The sequence below is a fragment of the Takifugu rubripes genome, chromosome 22 (genome assembly GCF_901000725.2).
Source record: "Takifugu rubripes chromosome 22, fTakRub1.2, whole genome shotgun sequence".
NCBI lineage: Eukaryota > Metazoa > Chordata > Actinopteri > Tetraodontiformes > Tetraodontidae > Takifugu > Takifugu rubripes.
The window spans coordinates 8,476,329-8,495,661 of NC_042306.1; the positions used below are offsets into that span (position 1 = coordinate 8,476,329).

Consider the following 19,333-nt stretch of genomic DNA (forward strand, 5'->3'; position numbering starts at 1 on the left):
TTTTTTTTTTTTAATTCCCTCATCTCTCCAATCAGTGTCCCCAGAATAGAGGATACGGCGAAAGCAGAAATTACGATTAAGAAGGTGAAACCAGCAATCAATGAAGTGTTACTCAATCTGGACATCTGAGGACAAATAATTGTCCTTCCTGCGTCGCTGATCTTACAAGTATAAATACTCTAATGATTCTTAGACCGAATCAGTGTGATGCGTAAAAAAAACTGTAATTCTGTAAAAACAAAAAAAACGGGCACAGGAAAGGTTCAGCAGGCTCGGATGACATCCGCTCCAAAAGATTTCTGCTCCAGATGCTTCATTTCTTCTTTGAAAAATATAAAAGGCACCAGTAATACTGAAAATCTGCACAAATCCTTAGGTCTGTATTTAACACAAATCCTGACATAGGTCAAAAATATCTTCTTTTTTTTTTCCATCTCACACATTCCAAATTCCAACTGTGATTCAAGTTAATGGAATGTTTTCCTTGTTCTGGTCAGAGAAGTTGATAAGAAGACGTCCTGTCCTCTGTTATTTGAACTTAACTGCACCTTTATCATCACATTCTTGAAAATACAGACATGAAATATGAGTCCCAAGGTTGTGTGCAGAGCGCCAAAGCCATGACTTTCTTTGCATTGTACCATAAATTTTAATTTTAGAGGATTTCTGGAAACACGGCGTGTCTTTATTTCTCTCTCTCTCTTCCAATAAATGAATTAGTCACACCCAAAGGAGTGTGCATACGAAACATAAAATGGTGGAATGCTTCTTTCAAAAAGAAAAAAAAGCCTTTAAAGATTATGAGGAACAATTAGAATTAGAATAAAGCCGGAGGATGGACATGTTTTCTAATTAATAATATCGGCTGTTTTGAGAAAGGAAGATGGCTGCATCAACATCAAACATCTTGTGTATGAACACAAGAAACCATCATGAGTGAGACGAGCAGGCACTGCTCCACAGCTAGAGTAGTTGTTTCGTTGCTGTAGTTTCCCTGTCCCTGCTGTATTTAATACCTCATACACGCAGCGTGGTGTTTAGTCTCTTCCTCCATCTTGCAGCTGGTCATTTGTCTCAAATGTCATTTTTTGCTGTGCATAAGCTTCGCCTTATACAGACCTAAATGTTTCTTATTTCGAATGACTGTGGAAATGAACTCTTGATCAGTGTAATGTGCAGCGGAGCCAACAGGACAGATGTTTGTTTATGAAAAAGAGCTTCTTTTACTGTGCACTCTCAGATGCCTGGGCTGTGAATTTAAATGCATCCCACCTCAGTGCCACAGACCATGCGCAACCAACTCAGCCCTGCATTTAGTTTTATGACTTGTCACAGTTCTCGCTGAGACAATTGACCCAACTGCAAAACTGTCATTGGAACTCCCGTGAGCGGGTCCTGAAATGTTGTTTTCACAGATGAAGAAGAAAATGAATTCCAGAGATGATTTTTTTTGTCCCCCAGCAGGGATTCCTGTTTCAGGCAGAAAGAGATTGTTTTACTGAATTCTTGTTGTGTCACGACCTAGCAAGGACTCGCTTCTGCCGGAGAGTCCATTACAACGCTGACCTGTGACAGCAGAGAGGCTTTGTCACAGTGCTGCTGTGGCCCCCAAGGAAACACTAAACATTAAATGGCATTTTATGTGACATATGCCATTTGACATATGCCGTTGTACTACACCTGCTCAGACCCTGTTGTGAGTGAATGCTATATTAACTACTACTGAAATCCCCCGAATGGAATCAAGAGGGTGAAACCATTCTTGTCATTAATACTAATTCAAAAACCCTGGTGTGACATGTGTGAAATGGTTCTGTGACTTTCACACTCGTTCAATGACAAAATCAGCTCAGCAAAGTTTAATTTAAATCCACTGGAGGTAAGACATATTTTACCTTGAGAGCACTGGGCCAGTCACCAGGAACTGCTATATCATCTGTAACCTGGGATCTATACTAGTCCAACCATTTGGTCATCATGAAGCCTAAAAGGTCGCTTATTGTAGCTGTCAGTCTATGTAGATGTTTGAGATTTGCTGCCCACTAAAGCCTCACATCCGAAGTGATGGAACGATCGTTCAGTGCTAATACTGTTCTCGCTCTGTCAGGCTGACAAAGGCCACGTCTTCTCGCTTCCATCCAAGACTTACATGACAGCGAGTGTAAGTCATGAGGATCACTGGTGCCATTATAACATCATCCTCATCCGTTAGTAAGTGGATTATAGGCTGGAGCGCTGGCATGCTCTGATGTGTGGTCTCCTTTTATTGGCTTTGAAGGAAGACGCAGTCCACTTAGTCTTCCCTTTGATTCTTTCTAATGACATTTTTCTGCTCTTATCATCTATATTAGGCTCCTGTATGGGGGGTGCTAATGCTGTTTGATGGGCTGGAATCACATTTGTCACCGAGTCAGATTAGATTCAACATCGCTTCATGAAGTTGACGCTTGACAGCTTTGTCTGTTTAACTCAGGAGTCAATCAGAAGCTAAACGGTGTGCAATCTGCACTGTTTGCTAGTGTCAACTCTCCAGGAGAGCCGCATTATAATGTATCATAGACACAGTTTAAAAGAACCATTAAGGATCCCCTATCACCTTCTTTATTCTCTTTGTTCTGTCTGCGTTCAGTTGACTACGCTGACGAATTGCTGACTGCATTACAAAGTTTATCAGTCCCATTTTTCATCTGACTTGTAATCAGCAGATGTGTACACAGGTGGGATTTAGCTCAGCGATAATTGTGTTTAATGGGCAGAGGAGCCCCGATCAGAATTAATTTAGTGTTTACTTTTACTGCAGGGTCACAGAATCGGCCAATTAACTCCATGGGCCGGTGCCAGAATCTTTTGATTTCCTGGCCGGATGTGTCCATGTGAGAGAGAGTTTTAGTGTGAGACTGTGGCGACTTTCGCTATGAATGTATTGCGCTATAAATGTATCCATTTTAACTTAAGTGGATTTTTCGATCACTGCGTATAATCCGATGCATAATGTGGCCCATAGCGCTGTGTCATTTGTTAATGCCCTTGACCACGCAGATTGAGCAAACAACTTATGCTAATGGGCCTCTGCCTTTTTTCCATTTTAAATGAATGTCAGCCATTGAGACCCATTTCTGTGCATCTTTTGGGACACCATGTTTGAAATGCTAGGTTTTAGGAATTGTGGGTCAGGTCACTCGTGCCACCACGTTGACTGGACGGCATCATTTTCCTCAGCAGAATAACTAAAAGCTTTATTTTTCATTTCATTTTCTACACTTGTGGCAGGAAGAATCTGGACAGGAAACACCTGGCTGGATGTGAAGCTTTAAGTCGTGTTTTGTTCGGAAGGCGCGGATCATTAAAAAGAAATAACAAATCTGTCTGTAGCGGTAAATTGTTGCTGTCTGCCACATCTGTTCTGCAACCTTGACATTTTCTGATTTTCTCTGGATTTCAGCTCTCAGATACGCAGCATCAGATTAAGAAGCAGACTGTGGAAAATTGGACAGGATGGTTGTAAATTACAATCATTTTTGCACTTTAATCTCGCCTTTCCTGTCATTTTTATCAAATTGCCCACTTTCAGTAACCTTAAAAACACAAAAGAACAAGTTAGAATCAAGAAAAGGCTCAAAGGCTGGTTTAAATGTGTCATATTTTCTGTCTGCGTTTATTCGCCTTAGAGAGTCAAGTAGATGTCTGCGTCTCTGTCACGTTCCTTCTGACTGGATCCCTTAACGTCCCACCCCCATCCATATCATCTCCCAGAGATTTGGACTCCTTTGTCTTCTCTTACACTTTGTCTTACACTTGGCAATCTGCTGTGTCTCTTTCTATCCGTGTCCTGTCCACTAACCCATCCTTGGGGCAGGACTGGTGTCCTTCCTCTGGGCGTCCTACAGTCTGTTCCTGACCGATTCTCTGTGGCTGTGGATGTCCTGAGTGTTTGTTTTTGCTTTTCTATATGATTTCCTAACCCATCCTCTGACTGTGACCATACCAATATTCCCAATACCATTGTTTTATTATCACTCTAAAACACATTGAACACATCAACATCTCTTTCTACTTCAGTATTTGATGACCTGCTAGCGACAATGTCCAGCGGATAAAAAGTCATTCTTTGCAATTGAATGTACCAGAATTGTATGAATGGGTAAATGCTTGAAGCCATCACTGAACCCCCGAGTTCATCATATTTCTGCGTTTGCTACATCAGAATTTGTTCCAGATGTTTCTGGCTCTACCCGGCATCACCAGCATCTTTAGCAGAGCCACCAGTCACGTTTGTCAGCAACGTATCTATGAATTCAGCCATTTATTTGGAAGATGACCAATGTTTAGGAGTGTTCTGCTACTTTAAAATCCTGATGTACATTGATCACATCCCACGTAGGTCTGGTATAGATGTATTTAAGTTTCCTATATGAACTGCAGCTGCTGGTGGCATTACTTTGATCCATTTCTCCATATCTGTTCCCCCCCACCCCAGGGCGGGATGATCGCCCTTCTGCTGTCCATCCTGTGTCTGGTCCTGATCCTCTACACCCGCAGGCGCTGGTGTAAACGCCGTCGCATCCCTCAGCCCCAGAAGAGCGCCAGTGCGGAGGCCGCTAATGAGATCCACTACATCCCCTCAGTGCTGATGGGAGGACAGGCCCGCGAGAGCCTGAGGAACTCGCGCGGTCAAGGCCCCAATTCCAGCGGCACCTTGAGTATTCGGGAGACACCCATTCTGGACGGGTACATAAAGACTGTGACACTCACATGAACGTTGAGTGACTACTTTTAAACTGGAACCTCTGCATGAAGCACTTCTTCATACCGGACGGGGGGTGGTTACAGGATCCACACGTGGCTCCTTATTGTTACTCTTTTACCTCCCCGCCAGGTATGAGTATGACATCACCGACCTGCGTCACCACCTCCAGCGCGAGTGTATGAACGGTGGGGAGGAGTATGCCAGCCATGTCAACCGAACGCTCGACTCGCTGCAGGGCTGCAATGACAAGAATAATATCGACCTCACCACCGGTATGGTTATGATTATGATTATGGTTATGAATCATTGATCACTTTGTGAGAATAGATGTGGCATTGTAGCATGAACGTATAGCGGTCATGCTAATAATGAATGCTCTTATACCTCTTATACACATACATATATTTACACACGCATATCTATACACTTTATATGTATTACTTGATCAACTATCAACTTATCTCACTCTTACATTTATTTTTAAGCTTGACCCTGAAAATACACCAGCTTCCGGGGCGACCCCGCAGGCAGGAGTGAAGGTGCTCACGTACGATCTCACCATGTGACGCGTAAAATGAGCATTGAAAGAAGACATGATTTAAAATATTACCTCCATTCGGAGGAGTAGAATTTTATTGTTGTTCAGCTCTGTGTTCCTTTATTATGTGGAATGCCATTATTTATTATTATCTTAAAAGTGTGCCCAGAACTGAGCCCAGCCGATGCACACACACATACGCGCACACCCACACACTTATGCGCGCACTCTCACACACACGAACAACACACATTGATTTGAATGGAAATGAATCAGCTTTATGCCCAGCAATCACATCCAGCGTATCTAAGGGGGACAGACCCAAAGGGCTTATTACCAGTGATACGTAGGTGTTATTATGAACTGAATCTTGACTAGCAAAAAAAATGAGAAGAATCTGCTTACATTCTGAGGTTGCACGAGTCATCCTTCAGAGGCTGTAAACGCTCCTCGCCTGAATCTCGTCAGAACAATCACACACCTGAGTACCGGGGTCAAAAATGTAATGTAGAAAATGCGATTCAAATCTCGTTTAATTCAACAGACCTGAGTGGTTCCAAAACTAGAGCAGTCAGTGTTCATAACATCAGAGTGAAGCTAACTGGGTGTCAGCTAGTGAAAATAAAAATGGTTGCATCTGCTGATTAACATATCTTAGTCATTTATTTGTGCTCTCTAGCTGCTTGCCAGTGGCCATAAAATTATTGAAAATGCTAATAACAGTTGTATAATTAATGCAGTTATATTGATTTATTAAGCTGGAATACTAACATAGTTTCTCATTGTGTTGTGTGTCAGCTCAGTTCTTTTAAATGAAAAACTAGTTTCCACATTTAATCTTTGGAGATCTCACTTGTCTCCTAATTAGCATATGTTTTGCATTTGAATCAAACATAATTTATTTTTGATTGAATTGCAGTAACTCAGCAGATCATCAGTCACATTTGTGGGTGTTGAGGATACCTGGTCATGGTGTAAGCTGGGACCAGCGCTGACAATAATGCCAACAGAATCCAATTCAACACTGTGTCCTAATATATGTTATTTCCTCAGAGGTGGGATGCAATCATGCAAATGTTGGGTAAACAATGGAGTTTTATAGTCTTTGTTCATGGATTACATTGGGAGGTTGCAGCCATTTTCATTTAGATGTCACAAATGTGATGCATCCATCCACACACACACACACACACACACACGCACACACACATACATACATACATATCATCACCTTGTTATGCGTTCTTCAGTTACCGTATTTTCACGACTATAAGGCGCACCTAAAACACTGAGATTTTCTCAAAAATCGACGGTGCGCCTTATAATATGGTGCGCCTTGTGTGTGGACTGAGTTCTAAAATCTGCTGTTTGCCTTTGGTAGGTGCACTACGGTAAACGCTCCGCCCATCGATTAGCGGCACACCTATGCGTAAGGACTCCCTAAAATGGCGCCGGTAAAGCGACATGCATATGAGGCTTACTTTAAACTACAGGCCATCAAATATGCGGCTGAAAATGGCAATCAAGCAGCTGCAAGACATGAGTCCATGGTCAGAAAGTAGAGAAAACAAGAAAGTGAACTGCGCCAAGTGAGGAAGACGAAGCTGAGTTTCCACGGAAACAAAGCAAGGTGGCCCGAGCTGGAAGACCGAGAGGAACAGTTGGTTGTGCAACAGCGAACAACTGGAAGGGGTGTCTCTACTGTCACCATTCGACAAAAGGCCAAAGCGATTGCTGAAGAAATAAACATTGAGCACTTCCAAGGAGGAACCCTCGCTGTTGCACAGCGGCTGCCCGCGGATTACCAGGAGAGGGCGGCCATCTTCTGCACCTACTGCCACGACAAGATAACCACGGCCAGCCACATTACAAACATGGATGAGATCCCTCCATCGTGGGAGCACTGGATGACGGAAGGCGAACACTCCTTCACAAAGACTATGAGGCAGCGGCGGGCAAGTTATGCCACCATATGCAGGTGGATTGTAGACGCATGGGCTATGATACCGTCTTCATGTATTGTAAGAGCTTTCACAAAAGTCGGCATCAACGCTGAACCGGAACCGGTCGGTGAGTCTGATTCAGATAATGAAGAAGAGGAATTCGGGATGTTGGACATTGAAATAGTGCAGCTGTTTAATCCAGATACAGAAGATGAAAACTTTGTTGGTTTTGTGGCAAAATAATGAATATTTTGTTCAATAAATGTGTCAAAACTTACTGTTTTACTTCTGTTGTCATTTTGTACTGTATGTTTTAGCATGCGCCTAATAATACGGTGCGCTTTATGTATGTTTTAAATACAGATATTGCACCCGTAACTGAGACTGTGCCTTTTATTACAGTGCGCCTTATGGTCGTGAAAATACGGTACATTTCCTTGATGATTTTTAATATCATGCCAGCCTTTCTTGCACTCTGATTCTTGCTGTTTGGCTTCTTCCCCACTGAAAACTCTCGTCAATGTTTGAATAGCCTGAAAACACCCAGCACGCTGCTCTATTTCCAGTCACTCTCTCCTCTCCAGATGTGTTGCAGTGCATTTCGAGAACTTGTGAATGTATCCAATTTTCCTCCACAGTGAGCGACAACACCAAGCTGGCCTTAATGAACAAATGCAAGGACATCATTGCCACGAGCCCCATCGACAGCAACCACCAGCAGAACACCCTGTTACCACACAACACCTCCACCAGCCAGCGCAAACGCCTCTCCAACAACACCCGCTGTGAGTCATACCTTATATTTGCCCTTTCCCAAGAAACAAAGAGAAGAGATCCACACTGGACAGCAACCACAGGAGCACTATAGCCCTGGACTATAATAAGTAATGGTGGCCAAAGTGATTAGAACAGCTGACAGACCTGAACCTACAATTTTTTTCCCTCCCTGCCTAATACAAAATCTCATTTTATTTCATAAATTTGTTGAAATTTTAAAATGTGCTCTGAGCTCAGCAAATGAGTGAAGTGACACCTGTTTTTATCCTCTTTACTTGAATATTTTGTTCCTCCGCCTTCTGCAGCCATTACAGTAGCTCATGGTGTCAGTATTTTTCCTGGGAACTTCAACACTAATGTCCTCCAGGTCTTCTGCTTCATTCCCTCCGAATGGAAAAGGGATCTGCCCACTTTATTCTCCAACTGGCTCTAAAATTGCTGTATCTGGTTGAAGTCTGGACTTTAAGGGGACAGTCCATCTTTTCCAGTGGCCCAGCAGATTCATGCAGAAATAGATTCAACAGCAATCTGCTGGACTACAGGAAATGATGGACTGTCCCTGATATAAATAATAATTATAATTTACTAAAAACTGAAACAGCACCACATCATTCTGGTAATAACCCATCAGCAGAATGGTTGTTGACATGAAATATGTAAATTGCTGCAGGCTTTCAGTGGAATTTTTAGCAGTTGTTTTTAGTTAGTTACAAATGCTGTCAGACCTGCAGCTAAACACTGCAGAGTTTTCTCTTCCCCTCACCTGTTCCAGACGTGTTCTCAGGAGGTAGCAACAGCCCGGAAACATGAGCCAGAAAACCTCCAATGGACAGTTCACTGTTTAAATTGACTGTTCAAATTATTCTATTTACATGGTGGAACACATGAACTAGTGGAATCATAAAAAGACCTGTTCAGCTCTAAGAAAATGCACACCCTTATCAAAAGTAGCTGTCCATGATTTTCCATATATTCATTATAATTGAGGATTAATCCTCACAGGACTTTTTCAGCCAAAGACAGATTTGTGTCAGGATGAAAGCCCAAAACCTCACAAATATTTCATCTGATGTGAATTGGACTGATAGCAAAGGAGACATTTTTCCAAAAGGACACTCGATGTGGCCAAAACTATAAATCAAATTTGCGCCAGATCTCAAGATATTAGTGCTATTAATGTAGGATAAAGATGAAGCCAAGTGATAATAGTTCTGCAATATTAATGAGTCCATAATGTCCCGCTCTGCTGGAACACAATTAAGAACGTGTATTTTTAAACTGAGCTCAAGAGAAATGTTAATATACTACTACTACTACTACTACTACTACTACTACTACTACTAATAATAATAATAATAATAATAATAATAATAATAATAATTATTATTATTATTATTATGACAGAGAACTGGATGTTTGGGGAGCTTTTCTGAGAAAAATCATGCACAACACAGGCAGGAGACGCTCAACTTGCTGCAGTGCTGCGATCTCAACCCAGCTGCACCTGTTATCATGTCATTTATCTGCAAATGTCCTCTCACAGTCACATAGCTGAGCCGAAGTCATGGTGAGACACACCTTACAGCTTTCATCAACATCACACATGGCCTTTGGAGACCTCCCAGGGACCTCCAATGGGCTGAAGGTCCCCTAAGCGAAGGGCAAAAGGGAAATGGGGCTACAGCAAGTCTTTTCAGTGCATTGGTGATGAAGCCACCATGAATGTGAAAAATAAATCACCTTAATCTTCAGTCTAGATGCATGCGAATGTGAAAACTCCACCATGCTGCACTTTGCCTGCCTGTGACCTTAAATCAACCCATCTTTCCATCAACAGTCATCCAAAGTTCATTGTGTGGGGGTCGTTAGCATTCATTACCATCCTTGTCCTGGAGAACTCTTGGTCTCTGCAACTTTTTGACCTTTAGTACTCTTCAAATTCCAAGGTTGTGATCATTATGATTGGATGGAATTCAGTACCTATCAGTTTATAACAAAAAACAACACTAACAGCAATATATTCAAATCTATTTGTGTACGTTAAAACGCCTCCTACAGATTTTTTCCTTCTCCCATTTTTCTCTGACCTTGACCGTTGATGAGAAGGCAGCCACTTTTAAACAGTGCACGCTGCAATCAGAGAAGCAGGACATTTATGGTGTAAACATGAAATCTTTGCTCCAAATCTGTAAAGCTTTTAAAAGTACATCTTGTGTCTATGATCAACAGCAAGCTGCAAATGTGGTTTTATGCTAGCACCATGAAGCCATTGAATATGCTAATGATAATAAACACAACATACCATTTCAGACACACACACACACACACACACACCAAGGTCAATAAGGACTTCTGTTCAGGTTTGGTTTGATCTTTACTGGCTGTCATTTGCATTTCTTAACGTTTATTTTATTGATTTTTGATTGGAAATTTGATCAGACAGTGATGTTGTTGTCCTCTGTGGAGACATTCTGATGGAGAAAATGGACTTAATAACTCTTTGATGCTGAAGATGCTTCAGCACTTTTATTGGCCTCCAGAGCTTCATCTAAAATCAGCACAGTTGGGACAAGCTGATGGCCAGGCGAGCAGGGGGGGCAGGCCCGAGGGCTCCCATCAGCATTTCATATTTGTAGCACAAGCTATATATTTTGTCCTCCTTACTGAGTGTTTCAGAAAAGTGAAGCTCGTGAAGGTCAGTGTGCCCCTACTTCTGTTCTTCAGTTTCAATGGAAAAGCAGAAGAGCTTCCAGACATCATTTGTCATCAGTTAAATAGTTTCATTCATGGAAGACATTTAAACAGTTCAAAGACAGAATGCTGATTTTTTTATTTTTTTTATTTTAATATGTGACTGTTATAAGTAAAGCTGTGACAGTCATTGATATAATAATAAAGCATATCTTTATTATCTTTATTTAATTTTAAATGGATTTTGAACTAAGTTATTGGCATTATTATTATATTGCCTTATTCACGTTTTTGGTTGCTAAAATCCAGTTTAATATTTTATCCCATCTCTCCTTTATTTCATTGACTACAATATATTTAAAAGCAGCAGTTGTAAAACAATTACTCATTTCTTTGCAGCACAATATTTTAACTTAATTTACTTACTTCTTGCAAGTGTCACCATTTACAAAATGCTTATTGTTGGCTGTGGACCCAATGACACCGATGTTCTTCAGCGATTTGAGCTCATGCATTTTCTTTGTTTGCAGTCTTTATTCAGCTATTCAAAATGTTATTTCGGGCTGCTTATCCGAGTCTGGGTCAAGGGTAGCAGCCTCAGCAATGACTCCCAGATACTCCACTCCAAACATTTTTCCTCTACCTCCTATGAGGGAATCCCAAAGTGTGCCAGACATATACTCTTACAGTGTCCTACATCTGGACATGCCTGAAATGTGTCCTGAGGTGAACTTCTTGTTCTTCCCGTCACTACCTGAAGCTCAGGGTCATAGGTGAGGGTTGGTAAAAAGCCTGGCCTTCTGACTCAGCTCTCTTCAATGCAACAGTAGTGCAGGTGCTGCCCAGATCTTCTCCAGATCCATTCATACCTCACTCATGAACAAGACCCTGAGATACGTGAACCCCTCCACTTGGGGCAGTTACTCTTAGAAAAATCCAACCTTTCCAGCTGAGGACCATGGTCTCAGACTTAGAGCTGCTCTTCATCCCCTGTGTGAACTGCCCCCGTGAGAGCTACATGTGAGTGATATATGGGGCCAAAAGGACAACATCATCAAAACGCAGAGATGGAATCCTTAGGCCCCTGAATTTGACCCCCTCCCCAGATGGCCGCTTCAAGAAATTCTATACATAAAATCTGTCCTGTTTTGTATTTTATATCAAAGCACAACACTTGCTTTTCATTTAGTGTTTATTAACATTACACATGGGCAAACCCACTCGATCACTTCGCGGTCCTCTACAAAATCAGATTCTATGAGAATAGTACACCATCCTGTCTCATATTTTTAACCACTTCATCCCTTTCAGGCAGGGGGACGGTACACAATGGGCCACGGCAAAGTCTACTCCTGGATGAGTTGCCAGTTCATCACAGGGCCCTATATGAGGATTTGTGGGTTCTGTACCTTGCTCAAGAGTTTCTCAGCATTGGTCTGAAGGTGCTCTGGCACTTTTCCCTATTACCAGAACACCTTTCATGTTTTGTCTGCCCTGGGGCTCAAACCAAGAACCCTCCAATTCTCAGCCTTGTTCCCAAAAGATTGAGCTATCACCGCCCTGTTACTTTTCAATATTACACAATTCACATCCGTATATTCCCAGAGTGTCCTCCGAAGGGGGCCTCTGGGAAGACGGCCTTTTTCATGTCCTTTCTAGCATCCTGGCAAAGGTGAAGAACAGGTCCATGACCAGCAGGTCCAGCCACATTGCTCCTCTTGAGCTTGAGGCTGGACTAACAGTCACTCTCCTCTCCGATACCACCCCCCCCTCCCCACACACACACACACACACACACACCCTGGTCCCCTATCTTGAAGATGTGAACCAGCAACTTGATTTGACTCTCCCCACAGACTCCCCTCAAACTCCACACAATGTTGCAGTGTGAAAGCCTTTCAACATCCAGAACCTAAGGGTCCTCGGAGTACATCTTGTCCTCCGTGGGGTCCTGCCGCTGCGGAGTTGTTTAAGTGCCTCAGCAACCTCCGCCCTTGAGCTGAGAGGTCCCAGCTCTGAGTCCTCTAGTTCTCTGGTCTCTGTGGTTTATTTATCCACACTCAGTGAAATTACAGGACACTTAGAGAAGGTGACAGATGCTGATTAATCATTCAAAAAATGCACAAATATACTTTTCCTGATAGCTTTCCAGCTTACCAGCTCCACAACTCTTACTCGTTTATTTACTAACTTGGCACTCTCATCGAATTTATCGTGAAATTTTTAGCATCTCAGCTCACAGTTTTTGTCGCGATTTATGATGGTACAGTATATATTCACCCTATACACAGAAATATTTAACAGCTCATTTACATTCACAGCATTTTCACCCTTTAAGGTTGGCCTTGCAAGAAAAAAATGGACAATTTGAGCTTCAAAAATGAAACAAAAAATGGAATTTGTTGTTTTATTTCCGTTGCTGTCATTAAAGTGATTAGTAGGTGTGTTATTACACGATTGATTGATGTTTTTATGTCCTGAAAAAAAGAAAACGAGCTGCCTCATTTCCATGTGGTGTTTCTGAATCTTCTCGGAGTGTTCCAACCCAGAACCTCCACATTAATGTCTTTAGAGATTCTAAACTGGAACCAGATGTAAATGTGTGACTGAGCATGAGTGACTGGTGTGTGTTTCAATCAACTGGTGAACTGTCCAGGGTCTGTGTTTGTGGGTGTTCACTACAAAAAGTACAAAAAACATTGTTACATTTTCTTCTTGCCTTTCATTTCCTTTTCACAACTATTAATTTAACATTTATATGTTTTTTGAAGTTATTCAGTTGTTTGAGTTTGATGTTCTCCCATCACAAACACACACACAGGCCAGTAAAAGTTATACATTATGCATTTTTCCGGTTATTAGAGTAGTGCTGAATTACTCAATGCTCCTTCCCAATAATGTCTGTGATTCTGTGTGACTATTCCTTAGCGAGGAGCGCAGGTGTGTGCGTGTGTGTGTGTGTGTGTGTGTGTGTGTGCAGTCTCACTGTGGGCAACATTCTGTTGCGTCAGCGCTGTTTTCTGTCAGTCACAAATCAGTGCTAAAAAAGCAGCATCACGCAGTCTCCATGTGAATGTGGCTCTTTGTTATTCTCCTAATTTTACCATATGAAGGACACTTGAGAATGTGTGTCCTGCAATGTGTTATTATACACATTGCATTTTTTAACTCGTATTCCTGAGTTCCCTCACTGATCTGCTCTGATGTGGAGGTTTTATAATACTGCAGGAATGCTAAAATTCTGGATTGCTGCTCTGACATTCATCGCCTCAGCACGCTGCACCTTGGTTAATCTCTTCAGATGTGTACTCTCACTAGCCTCACTTGGTCTCACAGCCTAAATAAGGAATGCTGACTTTTTCATTCTGCACTTGTATCAGTTTTCTTCCACATAAGCCACAGTTTTCCCTTCCAAAAGAGAAGCAGGTTGAGCTTCCCAGCTAATACTACCTTCTGAGGGGCATATTCAGGCTCTTAGAATGGCAGAGTTTGACTGCTCATGTTTATCTTCTGAAGACTAATCTCCCAGTAGTATGTAATACACAGACCGTGCAGCACAGCAAAGGAACCATGAAACTTTCTGATCACCTTCATCTTCTCAGTCTTTGAATATGGGTGTGCTGTTTAGGAGCATAACCCTCTTAAAGTCTTAATTTCCTCCATCAAAAATCAACTGTGATTGGGGACAGCTGTCAGTTTTCAAATCTGAATGTCTGGTGCAGAGGCTTTGACGATCTCATGGCATGAATAACATTTATTTGTTCTGGTCTGTACATATACATATAAAAACTGGTCCTCGCTGAGACCGTTCAAGCAGTGATTGAAACGTACGAAGATGGTTTACCACCGACCGTGTCCAAAATCAATCACCAAACCCTACTCACTATATAGGAAGCAGGATCAAGTGACCTAACTGAAAAACATGAGATCATTGGGCTGCCATGACCTTAATAAAAAGGCAGGAAGAGGGAGGAAGACCTCCAAAACTTCAGATCTACTGGGAGTGTTGAAAGGTGGTAGAACAGTGTGATTTCTGCTCATCATCTTCGACTACTTACTCCTCATTAGAACCAAAGCCAGGGCTTTACGTGGAAAAGGTGACAGATGCATCTTGCAGAGCTGTAGCCGACTGTTGAACCAAATCACTGGGGAAAAGGCATCAAGCAGGAAAAATACTTCTAAACGGGTTGGTGCTTAATTTAGGGCTGCAGATCTTCAGTGTCATTTGCAGAGCAGACCAATGTGCTGTCCCCATGACCGAAATCAAGAACATTCCTACATCAGACCATTTATTTCATATTAAATGTTATTTCTTATACATACAGCACTTATAGATAGATAGATAGATAGATAGATAGATAGATAGATAGATAGATAGATAGATAGATAGATAGATAGATAGATAGATAGATAGATAGATAGATAGATCTACATCTTGCCAACCACTCAGTGCCCTCTCCCTCTGTCAACAGAACCTTTTTCAGTGTTTTTCCAATCACTGTTGATTTTAATTTGTCAGCAGACATTTAATAGCACCCTGAATCTTGTTCCAAAGGATTTGTTCCCTTCCAGTAAACATTTCTTCCAGAGAAATGAATATTGCTTTATTATTAAATCAGCAGCGTGAAATGCTGAGACAATGGTGTCATCGGTAAATTTTCCCCACTTGTGTAATAAAGCGGTGCAACATCTGTGCTGTCAGATAGTCATGGCTGCCAATACTATTTACATCGCACATTGCCGTTGTCAGCGCGTGTTGTTTTTAGATGAAGCTTCCGTGATGAGCGTTTTGGTCTAGGCGTCACATTGACGTCTTTGTCAACAGTGTTTTTATTCCTCTCTTTTTGTGAGGGATCTTCTGCTGTATAATCACACGGCAAGTGATGCTTGGGGATGTTTAAAGTTGACACTCACAAGTATTTGCGGGAGTTTCGCCTCTATTTTCAGTCGACACGCATCCCGCGGGGACTGCTTTGATGGATTGTTCCTTTCCTTTTGCTGTTGCTGACACTAAAATTGGCATTACTTAACATTTGACCCGGGGCACCAGCGTCTGCAGCGTATAGAGTATTGGTCATGTCTTTGGTCACTTTTGGGGTCAGTTCCTGCATGTCAGACATATCTAATTTGTTCTTTGTGTGTTATTGCTTATTAAATTTAAAGTTTTGATCAAAAGTCCAATTTTCATATAGAAATAGGATTTACTAGCTTCCAGTCCTGATTCTTCATCATATCCTCCATTTGCTTCGCTGCCTCTTTTGTCTATTACAAAAGAATCTTGGAAGAAGCCTGAACAGCACAAAAAATATTTCAATATCCCTTTTAATCTTTTAAAAGACTTTAGCAAGACACCGGTAGATCCAGTGCTGCAGGCCTCATAATATGATTGTTAGTGACCCTTTAATATTATTCTTAGACTGCTTTACTCTGTCAAAGATAGGATTTATCCTAATAAGGATGATTGTGACATGTTAATAAGGGAATAATGAATAATGGTGAATTTACTGTTTGGTCCTCCTCCCAGATGTGACTATCAACCTATCCCTCATCCATTCACTCCTCCTGCTACCTCAGCCTTATTGTCCCTGCTCCGTTCATGCCTGTACCATGGCATTTCAGTTTATTTTAACTTATTTTTACATATATAACTGCAGCCTCTCTCAACCATGATGCATTCTCAGGTCTTAGCTCAACAAACTTTACTCTGATCACAGAGCAATTTCTTGTACTCCATGTAATTTTAAGTTACCCAACGATGGAGGAGTTTACATGTTCTCCCAATTCTCCAGATTCCTCCCACACTTGGGCTGAAATGATGACTCAACTGACCTTAGGCATGAGTGTCAGTCTGAGTGGCTGTTTGTCTGTGTATATTAGCCCTGCAGTGAACTGACGACTTGTCCAGGGTGTACTCCACCTATCGCCCGAAGGCAGCTGGGCTCGGCTCCAGTACCCCTGGGGCCCTGTAAGGGAAAAGCGTTTGAAATTGGATGGACGGACCCCCTGCACACTCTACTCCTTTTATCTGTTTTTTAATTCATCATCTACCAGCGTTAGATCTTTTAGTAACTGCAAATTTAACTCATTTTAATCCTAATTTAAGGATAAAGGATAAGGATAAAAAACTTTATTGATCCCACATCGGGGAAATTACACGTTACAGCGGTAGCCCGTGGTGTACAATACAGAAAAGTACTAAAATTAAAAAAAAGACTCTTATATTATGTACATTGCTATGCACATTATACAGTATATACAGAAATAAAAAATTATGTACAGAAGGAGTGTCGGACAGTGTGAAGAAAAATGAAGGTGCAATAAGATGTGCAAATAAGACATTCCAGAGGTAGGATGATTAGTAATAACCCTGGGTTATTGGTGCTACAGTTAAGTGTTGTGCATGTTGAACAATCTGACGGCAGTTGGGATGAATGACCTGCGGTAACGTTCCCTTTTGTAACAGTCTGCTGCTGAAGGAGATGCTTAAGGCCCCCACAGTCTCGTGTAGGGGGTGAGAGGTGGTGTCCATAATTGATGTCAGCTTGGCTAACATCCTCCTCTCACCCACCTCGTCGAGTCCAGAGAACAGTCCAGGAGTGAACAGTCCAGTAATTTGAATATAGAGAAGACTTCTCTTTATTTCCTCCTCTCAATCCATTTTGAATTCTATTCAGCAAAAAAAGTCCTTCCTTTAGCATGCTGTGGTGTCTCCTCTTTAAAAGAAACCATATCTTGACCCTTCTTTTTCTACTAATGTATTCATATTCTCCTTTTTGGTCAAAATATCCAATTACAAATTATTCAAAGACATAAAGTTTTTTGGTTTTTTTTTTCATGAGATGCAGCAAGCCAGGAAGCCTTGCTGCTGCTGCTGCTGCTGTTGTTGCTGCTGCTGCTGCTGCTGCTGCTGCTGCTGTCAGCTGTCAGCTGCCTCGGTGGTGTGAAATGCTGGCTGGCTCAAACCTTTTTACATCTTAAATCTTGGTATTCAGCCCTCACACCCTCAGTGCTGTCAGCCTTGGCTGTCTGTCAATCAGTCAAAAACATCAGAAATCCGGCTGTAATGTTGGACTCCAAGCTTCTGACTGCTATGTATAAAACATGCTCAGTGAGGTTTCATCCAGCTTTTATGATTACATTTAAACTGTAAACATCATCAACCAATAATCGCAGATATGTAGTAGATATTCTCTCTTATATCATCAAAGCTGGCAGAAACATCATTACAGTAAAAAAAAAAGATGGGAACAATCTGCATTACAGTAAAAATGAATCTGTAATTATACTTATCATACTTTTCCTATACTGAAAATAACTGATAAATATTAAATCTCCGATCAGATTCAGTACATGAAACTTTGTGTCCAATAAAAATTAGGTGCATCAGTAACAGCATATATCAACGTATAATCTAAAGTATATGCAGTAGTGAATATTTAAGGTTGCTGATGCACTTTTGTAAGTATTTATTTGAGTCAATATTTTCCATATCATAAAATCTAATTCTGCAAAGACTCGCTAACTCACACTGCATTGTTATTGACTGTCCTGGCGGACTGGTAGATTAGGCTCATTCTTTTGTGAAAAGCAGTCAATAATGTGTAACAGTGTAATGAAATAATACTCCCACAGACAAGATATGAGAAATCGAATTGTCTTTCATGCTACTGCGATATTAATGCGACTTGCTGTAATCTGAGCTGAGGGATGGACATTATGAAGCTTGGAAACATTGGGGATCAGGGACCAGGACCAAGTGACTTCACATATTACGGACCACAAGTTTAGATTATTTATTTCATCATTTTAAAACTCAACCTCAACTGCCTTTAAGTGACAGGAAAAGAAAAGCCAAAGCCTATGAAAGCCATCATCGTGTCAATGAGTACCAGGAGCAATCATTAAAAAGCGAAAAATGACAACATGCATGCTGCATCTGGTTCAATACAACAGATCACAGTCGCGCATCTGTGGATCAGCGGGTGCAGCAACGTCAGATGAGAAGTCACTTGCTTGTTTTTTTTGTCTCATTTCTTCCATGTTAAATACTCACATATAAATCATGGCGGCTGAGTAAGGAGAGAAGTCCTGGTGGTCCTGGTGATGGCAACTAAGCCCCGCCCACTGACCACTCATCATATGGCGAAAAGATAAAACTACCATTTATGTGGCCACTAATTTCCCTCAGGCGTCTTTCTGACTTATTTTTTAGCTCTAATCAGATATTTGATTGTTTCCAAGCATCTGTATCTATTCCGTAGTGCAGTAAAAGTCTCTTTCTGTATCTGCAATACTAAAACATTTCCAAATGCAGAAATTTAGGATCCTGCAGACATCCTCTATCCTTTATTTATTACTGCTGCTGTTAGCCACTCAGACAGAAAGCATGTAAGCAAATCTCACTTTGAATTTGATGTTCAAGGTGAGCAGCCTTTCAAAGACCAATGTTGAGCCTCAAAATGGAGAAGATAAAGCTGAAGGAGTTGTGCTGGGCTCCTTTCTGCTGTGAAGGTTGATCCAAGACTTGTTTTGTGAGCAGATTCTCGTCGATCCTCCGCTACCTGTTTCAGTCACTGACCTGAGGATAATTCTCCTCCTCTGGTGCTGGTACATGAAGCTCCTCAGATGAGTCCATGT

General features: G+C 41.5%; 1 protein-coding gene across 3 annotated transcripts in view; it reads left to right on the forward strand.

Annotated features, from left to right (window-relative positions):
* The window catches only part of astn1 (astrotactin 1), a 254,474-nt gene that overhangs the window by 53,285 nt on the left and 181,856 nt on the right, over nucleotides 1-19,333 (forward strand). For all 3 annotated transcript variants that reach the window (XM_029830837.1, XM_029830838.1, XM_029830836.1), the window contains exons 3-5: nucleotides 4,478-4,728; nucleotides 4,877-5,019; nucleotides 7,867-8,013. In XM_029830837.1, the coding sequence (XP_029686697.1) occupies nucleotides 4,478-4,728; nucleotides 4,877-5,019; nucleotides 7,867-8,013 (541 nt within the window). The remainder of the gene's footprint in view (nucleotides 1-4,477; nucleotides 4,729-4,876; nucleotides 5,020-7,866; nucleotides 8,014-19,333) is intronic.